The 12,430-nt window shown below is 44.0% G+C and overlaps 1 protein-coding gene and 1 pseudogene across 1 annotated transcript; one reads left to right on the plus strand and one right to left on the minus strand.

The window, feature by feature from the left end:
* Positions 1 to 443: 443 nt before the first annotated feature.
* Positions 444 to 943, minus strand: LOC125359928 (annotated as a pseudogene).
* A 2,860-nt stretch (positions 944 to 3,803) lies between these two features.
* On the plus strand, positions 3,804 to 11,203 carry Tex43 (testis expressed 43). Its single transcript, XM_048357334.1, has 3 exons — positions 3,804 to 4,135; positions 5,459 to 5,567; positions 10,939 to 11,203. Exons 1-3 carry the CDS (start codon positions 4,050 to 4,052, stop codon positions 11,146 to 11,148), a joined length of 405 nt encoding a protein of 134 aa, XP_048213291.1. The 5' UTR covers positions 3,804 to 4,049; the 3' UTR covers positions 11,149 to 11,203.
* The last annotated feature ends 1,227 nt before the right edge of the window (positions 11,204 to 12,430 follow it).

Raw genomic sequence — 12,430 nt, forward strand, 5'->3', positions numbered from 1 at the left:
GATTGGCATCACCCCAAATTAAGTCTTTATAAACCCCAAAGTACCACAAACACACTAAACTTGTCTATGAACTAGAAAATAAGATATTGCTACTGCTTCTTTTTATCTACTGAGATCAACAGTTTTTGTAGACTCTGACTTTCAATATGAAAGCAGGACATAAAATCAGCTAAAAATTTCCAAGTCATCTGATACTCAAAATTTTGGGACAGTACATCCTATTAGCTGAAACAAAAGATCTACCGTCTTCCTTCAACCACCTCACAAAAATAAGAGAACTGAAACAATTGAAACATGATTTTAAAAAGTCTGTGAAAGTATTAAACTTTTAGAGGAAAGAAAAGCAAGAAAAACAAGAATGAGGGAGAAAGCTTAAGGAGGGGGGAGAATCAGTGGGCCTCTTTGGTGACAAGCAAGTGCAAGAAAGTTCATATGAAATATGTTTAGTTGTCTGTCTTGTGCATATCTGCATTCTGAAGAGAGGGAACTTTGAGGTTTTTTTTTCTGAAGGACGTGAGCATCTGCAAGCTCTATCCTCATAGAAGTTCTTTGTCTCAATCTCAAAGCCAAACTTCCTGTAGAAGTCAATTGCTGACTCATTACTGATCTGGACATGCTGATAGATGTCGAAAGTGCCATCTTTTTCACAGATGTTTAAGATGTGATTTAACATTTTTGTTTCTATTCCTAGTCTTTGGTAAGGTGCAAGACATCCTAGTGTCATGATGTAAAGTCTCTTCGGATTCTGTGAATGATCCACCCTGCAGCACATTGCACCAACAGCTATATCATTGAAATAGGCAAGCTTTGCTAATTCGCCAACCTCTAGCACATCCTTGTAGAACTTGTCATTGTAGCTGACTGGGAAGATGACCTGGTTTAGTCTCTTCAACTGTTTAATATTGTGTGGTGTCACATCTCCCACCTCAATCAGGCCTTTCATCTTCCCCACCTGTTGAGGCTGTCATTAGCACCACTCTCCACGCCATCGTCCTCGCTATCCCAAGCTCTCCACGCCCTCACCTCAGGCCACTCAACCCCACCAACCGGCCTCCTTGCCGCCGTTGCTTCTCCACACGTGCACCCGGGGCACTCGGCGCCCACCTGCTGCCACCACTGCCACTGCCACCACTGCCAGCCAGACCCCAAGCGTGTAATTTACTGCTCAGCTTTCCAGCCCCCGACTTTTGTGTGTGTGTATTAAGGTATAAACCAAGGACCTTACACTCTAGGTGTATGCTTTACCACTTGAACCATAACTCCTGGCCTTCCTTGCTTTCACTATTTTTCAAATGGGGTCTCATGTTTTGCCCAGCCAGCACTATGATCCTCCTGTTGATAGTTGGCATGAAGTTGGGATGGCAAGCATGTGCCACTGTACCCAGCTCTTGGTTGTATGGTGTGAGGTTTCATAGTTTGCTTGGGCTAGCCTCCAGCTGTGATACTTGCAGCCTAAATAGCTGCAGTTCTAGGCATTATCCATCAGCACTCAGCTATCTCTGTAGTCTCAATTTTTCATAAAATTGATATGGTTAGAAGAAAAATATTTCAAGTAGATACCCAAATACTGACACTGAGATATTGCTGCAGCCCTGTGAGGTGATTTTAAAGATATACTGTACAACATTAGCAAGGAGAACAGGCATGCGGAATATTTAAAGCCATATATTGGTATAAATGCTTTTCTGTTGAAAAGTAAAAGACATTAGAACTCAGGATAAGTGACTGCATTAACTGTGCCCCCTTTCCAGTTTATTTCATTTGGAACCAGAGAGTTTTAGTTAGGTTCCTACTCTACTGTCAGAAACTAACACTTAAGTTCTTAGATTTCTTGACATCTTTTATCTATTGATTGTTCCTCAAACAAACAAACAAACAAATCAACTTAAAGATTCCTGGGCTGGGAATGTGGCTTAGCGGTAGAGTGCTTCAGTGCTTGCTTTGCATGCGTGAAGCCCTGGGTTTGATTCCTCAGCACCACATAAACAGAAAAAGCTGGAAGTGGTGCTGTGGCTCAAGTGGTAGAGTGCTAGCCTTGAGCAAAAAGAAGCCAGAGACAGTGCTCAGGCCCTGAGTCCTTATGGCCAGGACTTGGAAAAAAAAAAAAAAAAGCTTGCTTAAGCCATGCACTCACTGGTGGCTCACCTGTAATCCTAATCTCTCTGGGGCGACTAAAACCTGAAGGATTACTGTTGGGGACAGCTGTGCCTTTAAGAGGCCACAGCTGGCTTTAGCCCGCCCCCTCCCCTTCAGCCTTTAACAGGAAGAGAAGACCCCGCCCCTGGGGGCCAGCACGTGTTCAATGAAGGGGGGATCCCAGAAACCAAATCCTTGGGGGGCTGGGTCTCTGCCCATAGAGGAAGTCCCCTGACATCATTTGAGGGACAGCCCTTGTGGCCAATCTGTAGCCCCTCTCCTGTGCCTGCCTTTGGGGGTATATCTGTTAGCTCCTTATTTGAATAAACAACACCCCAGAGGCTTTCTCTGGGATTCCCATGTGCCTGTGTCTTTCCTTGGGCTGGCGGGCATGGGGTCTCGCAACCACACACAAACTGAGGCTACATTGGGACCCCGCTTCCGTGATTAATCCCGATGGCCAGGGGACATGAGAGGGGGGGATGGATACCACACGGAAGAGACAGACAAGCCCAGGACCCCCTCCCACGTGGATGGGGGGCGGGTAGAGCGAAGCCCAGCAGATTACAATTGGAAGCCAGACTGGACAGAGAAGCCCACAAGACTACCACCAATTAACTGGCAAAATTCCAAACTGGAGACATAGCTCAGATATGGTGCCAACTGTGAAAGAAAGTTAAGCAAAAGTGCAAGGCTTTGAGTTCAAGTTAAAAAAAATCCTTTTAATGAAAAGCTTCCTCTTCAAACTTGATTGGCTATCCAAATCAAGAAAGTGCCTGCATTCTTCCCAGACCTATAAGACGACCAAACACTGCGTCTTGAAGCAGTTCTTCCTGCTCGTCCTACCATTTTTTCCACTTGATGACTAGTAGGTTTTACGGGAAGATCCACCTCTGATAGTAATAAAAATATTTCAACATACTTAACTTTTTTAAAATTCAAATGAGTTTGGGTTGGGCTAGTGGCTCACACCTGTAATCTTAGCTACTTGAGAGGCAGAGATTAGGGGCGATCTTGGTTTGAGGCCATCCTAAAAGAAGTTCGAGACTCCATTCAGTTCTGGGTGTGGTGGCACTATCTGTCTTCTGACATAGGAGAAGCACAGTGGTTGGATGCAAAGGCTCCTGTCTGTCAACCCCAGCTACACTGGAACCAGGAAGTAGGATCACACCCCAGGCCCATTGGGGCATGAGGGAGACCATATCTTGAAAATAATCGAGGCAAAAAAGGAGCTAGGAGTGTGGCTCAAACAGTAGAGTGCCTGCCTTGCAAGCAAGAGTGACTTGAGTTCAATCCTCATTCAATCCTCACCAAGCTCTGGTTTAGACAAAAATATATATATAGCAGAGCCAGGCACCAGTGGCTCACGCCTGTAATCTAGCTACATAGGAGGCTGATATCTGAGGATTGTGGTTCAAAGCCAGCCTGGGCAGGAAAGTCAATGAGACTCTTACATTGTTTGCTGGTCTAATTTTCCTCTGCAGACCCTGTACATAATGCTTTATATACCCTATTTGTTCTGTCATTTGCTATATACTTTTTTTTTGGTTGGTTTTGGGGCTTGAACTAAGGGCCCGGGCACTGTCTATGAGCTCTTTTTGCTCAAGGCTAGCACTTTACCACTTTGAGCCACAGTACCACTTCTGGCTTTTGAGTGGTTAATTGGAAATAAGAGTGTCACAGACTTTCCTGCCCAGGCTGACTTCAAACTATGGTTTTCAGATCTCAGCCTCCTGAGTAGCCAGGATTATAGGCATGAGCCATGGGAAGAAGCCACCAAACTGAAACTAGCTCTGAGCTCACTCCTTAGCCTATAATGTAGCTAAGGGTTGCTATGAAGTCACACACATTATTACATCAGAGGAAGCAGCTCATCACAATTAGACTCCAGGGAGGGAGATTCCAGAAGAAAAATGGCTTCAGGGAAAGACACTGGTCCTACCTTACCCAAACTGACCAACAACGACCCAGACGAGAATTCATCTAAACCTGCTAATAAGTGAGGACTCAAGTGTTCTGGGACTTGAAACTCGGGTTCATGTTTACCAGGCGGCACGCCTATGTCAGCCACACTTGTGCTGCTTGTTTTACTTGGCTTTTCAGATTTTCTTTTGCCCAGGGATAACTAGCCTCAGACCACAATCATCCTACTTATGCCTCCCCAGTACCTGGGATGACAGCATGTCACCCCGCTCAGCTTGGCAACTGACATTTTCCCCCAACTGACCTCTAACTCAGATCCTGATTTTCCTCTCCCAAAGAGCTGAGCTAATGAGCCTGAGCCACAGGTCTGCCTCCCCTTCCATTCCTCTCCTTCCTTCCTCCCACCCCTTCCTTTCTCCTACCATACTGTTCCGTATCATTTGTCTTGGGATTTAGCCAGGCATTTCTTTTAGACATTGGGAAGATCTGAGGCAAATTACAGTGGGCTGTGTTCTCCCTTAAAGTCAGTTATATGGGTGTTGGAGGGATACACTGACGGACCAGACCTTGGTGGGGGTGGTAAGGGTAGGGTGAAAAGGTAAATGGCTTGCATCATGCCCCTGCAGGGCTCCCTTAGAATCATGGCTCACACCTGTAATCCTAGCTACTCAGGAAGCTGAGAACTGAGGACTGTGGTTTGAAGCCAGCCAGGGCAGAAGACTCTTGTCTAACCACCAAAAAGCTAGAACTGGAGGTGGGTGTGGCTCAAGTGGTAGACTAGCTCCAGCCAGTCTTTTTTTTTTTTTTTTTTTTGCCAGGTCTGGGGCTTGGACTCAGAGACTGAGCACTGTCCCTGGCTTCTTTTTGCTCAAGGCTAACACTTTGTCTCTTGAGCCACAGCACCACTTCTGGCCGTTTTCTATATATGTGGTGCTAAGGAATCGAACCCAGGGCTTCATGTATATGAGGCAAGCACTCTTGCCACTAGGCCATATTCCCAGCCTGCCCCCCTCCCCCCAAGCCAGTCAGGCAAAAAAGCAAAGGGAAAGAGCCTAGGCCCCAAGTACAAGCCCCAGTACTTAATTGAGAGAGAGAAAACAACTCTTTGTTGTTGGTGGTCATGGTGCTTGAACTCAGGACCTGAGCACTGTCCCCTTAGCTTTTTCATCCAGGGCTACAAGGCTAGTGCTCTACCTCTTCGAGCTGCAGCACCACTTCTGATTTTCTGATGGTTAATTTGAGATAAGAGTCTCACAGCCTTTCCTGCCAAGACTGGCTTTGATCTAAGGATCAGGGTTCTCAGCCTCCTGAGTAGCTAGGATTAGAGGTGTGAGCTACCTGCACCCTGGGATAAAACAACACTTAACTGCAGTCTTCTCTTCTTGCTTTCAATCTTCAGGTGTGGTGAGATTCATTTGCCTCGGTTTTCACTGAAGCAAGGAATGATCCCAACACGTTATGTTATGCCTTGGAAAGAAAGTATGAAATATAGGCGTGTGAATATGAAGGTACTTTCTTATAAAATATCCATCCTAAGGAAATAGAAGGACTTGGAAAACATTATACTAAGTGAAGTGAGCCAGACCCAAAGAAACATGGACTCTATGGTCTCCCTCATAGGGAATAATTAGCACAGGCTTACGCTAGTCATAGCAGAGGATCACAAGAGCCTAATAGCTATGCCCCTATGAATGCATAAGATGATGCTAAGTGAAATGAACTCCATGTTATGGAAACGACTGTTATATCACTGTTGTAATTACTTTCAACATGCCATGTGAAACTGTAGCTTCTATTATTGATGATCCCCCTTCCTGTGGTTGTACCCGCACTATCACTGTGTCTTATCTGAGTACACTGGATACTGTATATACTCGTATTAGAACTAGGGAAGTGAAAAGGAATATCAAAATCGAGAGACAAAGGATAAAAAGACAACTCCAAAAGCAATACTTGTAAAACAATTTGGTGTAAACCAACTGAACAACTCCTGGGGGAAGAGGGGAAGAGAGAGGGGAGAGGGGGAATGAGGGTGGAGGTAACAAACAGTACAAGAAATGTACCCTAGGTCTAATGTATGAAACTGTAACCTTTCTGTACATCACTTTGACAATAAATTAAAGAAAGAAAAATAAATAAAACCTATACTATTGAATATAACCTCTAGCTAGACAGACATAAGTAGACCAAAACTATTTCACAAAGTTCTGAGCTCAAATCCCACAAAAAAACACCTAGGTTTTGCAGGCAAAAGTAGAATTCAAATAACAAAAGCCAAAATCTAAAATAGGTACAGCAAGTGACTTCAGAGCCACCCCAGTTTGCTCACTTGTAATATAAAGAAGCTTAGTTGCCTTTGCTTATAATCCCAGCTAGTCAGGAGGATGAAGTCTGGAGATTGAGATTCAAAGCCAGTAGGAGCAGGAAAATCCATAAGGTTTTTATTTCCCATTAATCACCAAAAAAGGAAGTAAAGTTGTGTCTCAGTATTATAGTTCCAGCCTTGAACAAAAAAGAACTAATGGACAAGTACCCAGGCCCTCACTTCAAGCCCCAGCTCAGGTGTGCATGTGCGCGTACACACACACACACACACACACACACTAGCTTAGCAGAAGCAGGGTATTTCTGTCAAAGCTGGAATTTGGATCACATAGTTTCTTGGTTGTGTTCCATACTCAGGTAACACCGGAGGGCTTAGAGCGAAGATTTGTCCACTCAGATTCGCTCATCAGTCAGCAATTCTGAGACATTTTGCAAATTCAGATTGATCCTTTACTTGTGAAACACTAAGGTGTTTTGGCTGCTGTTTAATGCCAGTACTGTGGCTTGAACTCAGGGCCTCAATTCTTACTTGGATTTTCAACTCAAAGCTGACACACTACCACTTGAGCTACATCTCCACTTCCACCTTTTTCATTTTAACTAGGAGAACTATTTCAATTATTTTTTCTTCTTCATGCACGCATTATTGTTATTATAAAGGTGATGTACAAGGGGGTTACAGTACATAAGTCAGGTAAAGAATACATTTCTTGGGCTGAGAATATGGCCTAGTGGTAAAGTGCTTGCCTTGCATACATGAAGCCCTGGGTTCGATTCCTCAGCACCATATATATATATATATATGCCAGAAGTGGCACTGTAGCTCAAGTGGTAGAGTGCTAGCCTTGAACAAAAAGAAGCCAGGGACAGTGCTCAGGCCGAGTTCAAGCCCCAGGACTGGCAAAAAAAAAAAAAAAAGTACATTTCTTTTTGGACAATGTCACCTCTTCCCTTCTTCTCTTCCAGTCTTTCCTTCCCATCCCCACCCACAAGTTGTATAGTTCATTTTCTACATAGGATCTTGTGAATACCACTGCTGCATTTGTTTGCCCTTTGTCCCTCCATTTCTGTGCTTGCCTCCTTGCCCCCCAAGACAGATAAGTGAGCAAACAAGACAATAAGAAAAAAAAACACAGCAACAACAACAACAACAACAAAAAACCCCACCTCATCTCTAGGAATTCACTTCCACCATTTTGCTAGTTAATTGAAGAGTCTCTCAAATGGCTTTGAACTAGCATCTTCAAGTCTCAGCCTCCTGAGTCTCAAGGATTATAGACATGAGTCACTGGAGCCCAGCTAATGGCTAAAACCTGAAGGATCTCAGGTCAAAGCCAATAGCAAGACAAAAAAAAAAGAAAAGTCTGAAACTAATTAGCCAAAAGCTAGGCTAAAGATGTGGCTCAGTTGGTAAAACACCAGTTGTGAGCAAAAAAAGTTAATCTAACAGAACACAAAGTCCTGAGTTTACACCCCAATGCACATGCGCGCGTACACACACACACACACATACACACACACACTCACTCACACAGAATAGAGCATGGTAATAAAGCCTCTGCTTAGCAAATGCAAGACCCAGAGTTCAACTTCCATTCCCAACCACCACCCAAAATAATCATAGAGTAAGTATATGTTAACAACTACAATAGACTACAAGAGGAAATTTCAAGACCAAGAGTGATGGTTTACACCAGTAATCCTAAGATACTTGGGAGGCTGAGATCTAGAGAATTGTGGTTCAAAGCCAGCTTGGGCAAGAAAGGGCAAGAGACTGTTATTGTTCAGTTGACTACCTAAAAGCTGGAAATGGAACTGTGGTTCAAGTAGTGGAGCAATAGCCTTGAGTGCAGAAATTTAGGGACAGCACCCAGTCCCTAAGTTCAAGACCCAGGACTGGCACACACACACAAAAATTCAAGTTAGAATTCCTTTTTTAAAAAAGTGCTGTATAAATAATTTGCAAATTTCAATTGGATAAATACTTAATGTGGGGCTGGGAATATGGCATAGTGGCAAGAGTGCTTGCCTGGTCTGGTATACATGAAGCCCTGGGTTTGATTCCTCAGCACTATATATATAGAAAAGGCCAGAAGTGGCACTGTGGTTCAAGTTGGCAGAGTGCTAGCTAGCCTTGGGCAAAAAGAAGCCATGGACAGTGCTCAGACCCTGAGTTCAAATCCCAACACCCCCCCACACACACCAGTGGAAAAGCCCAGGTATGGTGTGACCCACCATAATCCCAGCTATTCAGGAGGTAGAAATCAAGAGGATTGCAGTTTGATGTCAGCTTGAACAACAAGTTGACACTCCACTCAACAAAGAAACTGGGCATAGTAGTTTATCTCATTAATCCCAGCTACAGAGAGGTATAGTTGGGAATGACTGAGGTCTGGGGCAAGCCCTGAGCAAAACAAAAACAAAAAACATGTGACCCAATCTAAAATTAACTGAAGCTAAAAGAGCTAGGAACTTGGCTCAAGTGAGAGTACCACCAAGAGCAATAACCCTTTCTCCTCCTCTTCCTCTTCCTCCTCTTTTTTCCCCTTCTTCCTTGGGGATACTTGGATTCAAACTTAGGGCCTTGTGCTTTTGCTATACAGGTGCACTATACCACTCCAGCCAACTCCGCAGTCATAGATCTTACTCTTTTTTTTTTCTTTTTCTTTTTTGCCAGTCCTGGGGCTTGAACTCAGACCTGGGCACCGTCCTTGAGCCTTTGTGATCTGGGCTAGCACTCTACCACTTGCAGTTTTCGGGTTTTTTGTTTCCAGTCCTGCGGCTTGAACTCAGGGCCTGAACTTTGTCCCTGAGCTTCTTTTGCTCAAGCCACTACTACTTGAGCTATAAGACCACTTCCGGTTTTTTCCGTTTATGTGGTACTGAGGAACTGCACCCAGGGCTTTGTGCGTGCTAGGCAAGCACTCTACCCCTAAGCCACATTCCCATCCCCTCACTTCCAGTTTTTATATGGCTAATTGGAGATGAGTCTCATGGACTTTCCTGCTTGGGCTGGCTTTGAGTCACAGTTCTCTGGATCTCAGCCTCCTGAGTAGCAAGGATTATAGGCGTGAGCCACCAGCGCCTGGCTGTCACCAACTATTTTAAGAGCAGCAACAAATGTGCTATCAATTTAAGACCTAGTAGTTGGCAAGACCTTTTTAATTCACATGTGGACCTTTTAGGTGTTTGGGGTTTTATTTTTGAGACAAGACCTTTCTAAACAATCCAGGATGGCCTAAACCCTACCTCAGTCTGCTAGATTATAGGCATGCACAACTCTGACTGTCTTTCTAGTCTGCATTGTTGGGGGCTGAATCCAAACTTCCTGCCTAAAGGTCAGTGTCCTGCCTCTGAGCTGCAGCTCACATGCATTTTGTTTAATACTGAAGAGCTCTCTGGCAAGCTTGTGTTTCATATGTGAGAATATAAACAGGGAGAGGAGGTAAAGGACATCACATAGCCATGGAAATAGTGAAGCGGAAGCCCCATAATCCGACTCCAAGTTAGTCACCTTTACAATGTGCAGCCTATGTGGCAACACCAAAAAAGCAGGCAGTGCTTTAGAAAGGTGACTCTGCCCATGAGAGTGCTAGACAATCACTCAGAACACCCTCATCATCTTATTTTTGTTTATTTGGTTTTGGTTTCTGTTTTGTTCCAGTACTGAGACAGGGCCTCTCTCACTTAACATTTTTGCTCAGGGCTGGCACTCTCCCATTTAAATCACAACTCCACTTCTGGCTATTTGGTGATTAATTGGAGATAAGAGTCTCATGGACTTTCCTGCCCAGGATGGCTTCAAACGTCAGTCTTCAGATCTGAGTTTCCTGAGTAGGATTATAGGCATGAGCCATCAACAAATAGAAAAAATCTCATCTTTTATTTTAAAATTTTATTTTATTTTTGAAATAGGCTCCATTCCTCCTTCCCTTTCCAATTAACCTCTCTCTCTCTCTCTCTCCCTCTCTCTCTCTGTGTGTGTGTGTGTGTGTGTGTGTGTGTGTGTGTGTGTGTGTGTGTGTGTGCCGGTACCAAAGCTTGAACTCTTTTGGCTTTCTCCACTCAAGGTTAACATTCTGCCACCACTTGAACTACACCACCAGTTCAGCTTTTCTGTTGGTTAACTCTAAATAAGAATTTTACAAGTGGGGCACATGTGGCTCATGCCTGTAATCCTAGTGCAGCTCCTCAGGAAGCTGAGATCTGAAGACTGCAGTTCAAAGACACCCCAGGCAGGAAAGTCCATGAGACTCTTATTTCCAATTAACCATGAGAAAACTGGAAGTGGCCCTGTGGCTCAAGTGGTAGAGCATTAGCCTTGAGCTGAAGAGCTCAGACAGAGCCCAGGCCCAGAGTTCAAGACCCACAACTGACAAAAAAAAAAAAAAAAGAATTTTACAAAACTTTATTGGTTTTGAACCATGATCTTCAGATGTCAGCCTCCTGATTACAGGAGTGAGCCACCAGCACCCAGAACCCCTTCCCCATCTTAATCTAATTGGAAACTGTATTTGGTGTGATATTAACAGAAGGTTTTGGGTTTCCTCATAGCAAGCAGAAGCACACGGGATTTACATGGGCCCATTAGAAGACTCTCTGTTTCTGAACCGCAGAGAACGGCTCTGCCATGGGGAAGATCGCAAAGTTGTCTTAAAGAAAGGCACATCAGAAATAAAAGTCATGGACTTGCCTATGCACTCACCGCTCTCCAAATACCAAAGCACTGTGATCTCCCATGGCTACCGGCGGCGCCTGATCTAAGCAAGAAAGAGAGCAGCCAGCTGAGCTGAGGGCACAGCTCAGTGTAGGACAGCAGGTGTGTGCTGGGCACACAGGACTTGGAGTATTAAAAATAAAACAATGAACTGTTTAACTCTCACCCCCACCCACTTCTAGAGGTGTTTAATTCACATTGTATTTCACCTGCAAGTTCATCTGTTTATTAAATATTGTAAGGAAACAGCATCTCCAGGGGGTGGGAATATGGCCTAGTGGTAAAGTACTTGTCTCGTATACAAGAAGCCCTGGGTTCAATTTCTCAGCACCACATTTTATAGAAAAAGCCAGAAGTGGCGCTGTGGCTCAAGTGGTAGAGTGCTAGTCTTGAGCAAAAAGAAGCCAGGGACAGTGCTCAGGCCTTGAGTTCAAGCTCTGGGACTGGCAAAAAACAAAACCAAAAAAACCAAAAACCACCAAAGAGAACAGCATCTCCAAGCCAGGCACTGGTGCTCATGCCTATAACCTCAGCTGTAATTCCAGCTACTCAGGATCTGAAGGTTAAAGCTCAAAGCTAGCACAGGCAGATAATGTCCCTGTGATTCTTATCTCCAATTAACATGGAACCAATCTAGATGCCCCTCAGTAGACAAGTGGATCAGGAAAATGTGGTACACATACACAGTGGGATTCTATGTCTCCATGAGAAGGAATGACACTGCCCCATTCGTAAGAAAATGGAAAAACTTGGAAAAAATCATATTAAGTGAAGTGACCCAGACCCAAAGAAACATAAACCCTATGGTGTCCCTCTAGTCAGGGTAGAAGATCCAAATACCCCATTAGTTACACCCATATGATCACATAAGATGATGCCAAGTGAAATGTACCAAGATGCCAAGGAGACAAAGAGACAAGGAGCCACGTTATGGAGACAAGAGTTATACCACTATTGTAATTATTATCAACATGCTATGTGAAACCATGCCTTCTGTATTTTTAATTTTTTTCTTGTCTGTTTAGTTTTGTTTCTCTTGTATTCCCTTCCTGTAGTTGTACCCCTGCTACCACTATAACTCATCCGAATACCCTGGATACTGTTTATATGGGTATTAGAACTGGGGAAGGGAAAGAGAATATCAAAATTGAGAGACAAAGGACAAAAAAAACATTCCAAAAGCAATACTTACAAAACCATTTGGTGTAAATCAAGTGCACAACTTGGAGGGAGAGGGTAAGGGGGGGAATGAGGGAGGAGGTAATAAGTTGAACAAGAAATGTACTCACTGCCTTAACATGAATCTGTAACCCCTCTGTACCACACTTT

This window comes from Perognathus longimembris, chromosome 11 (genome assembly GCF_023159225.1).
Source record: "Perognathus longimembris pacificus isolate PPM17 chromosome 11, ASM2315922v1, whole genome shotgun sequence".
Lineage (NCBI taxonomy): Eukaryota > Metazoa > Chordata > Mammalia > Rodentia > Heteromyidae > Perognathus > Perognathus longimembris.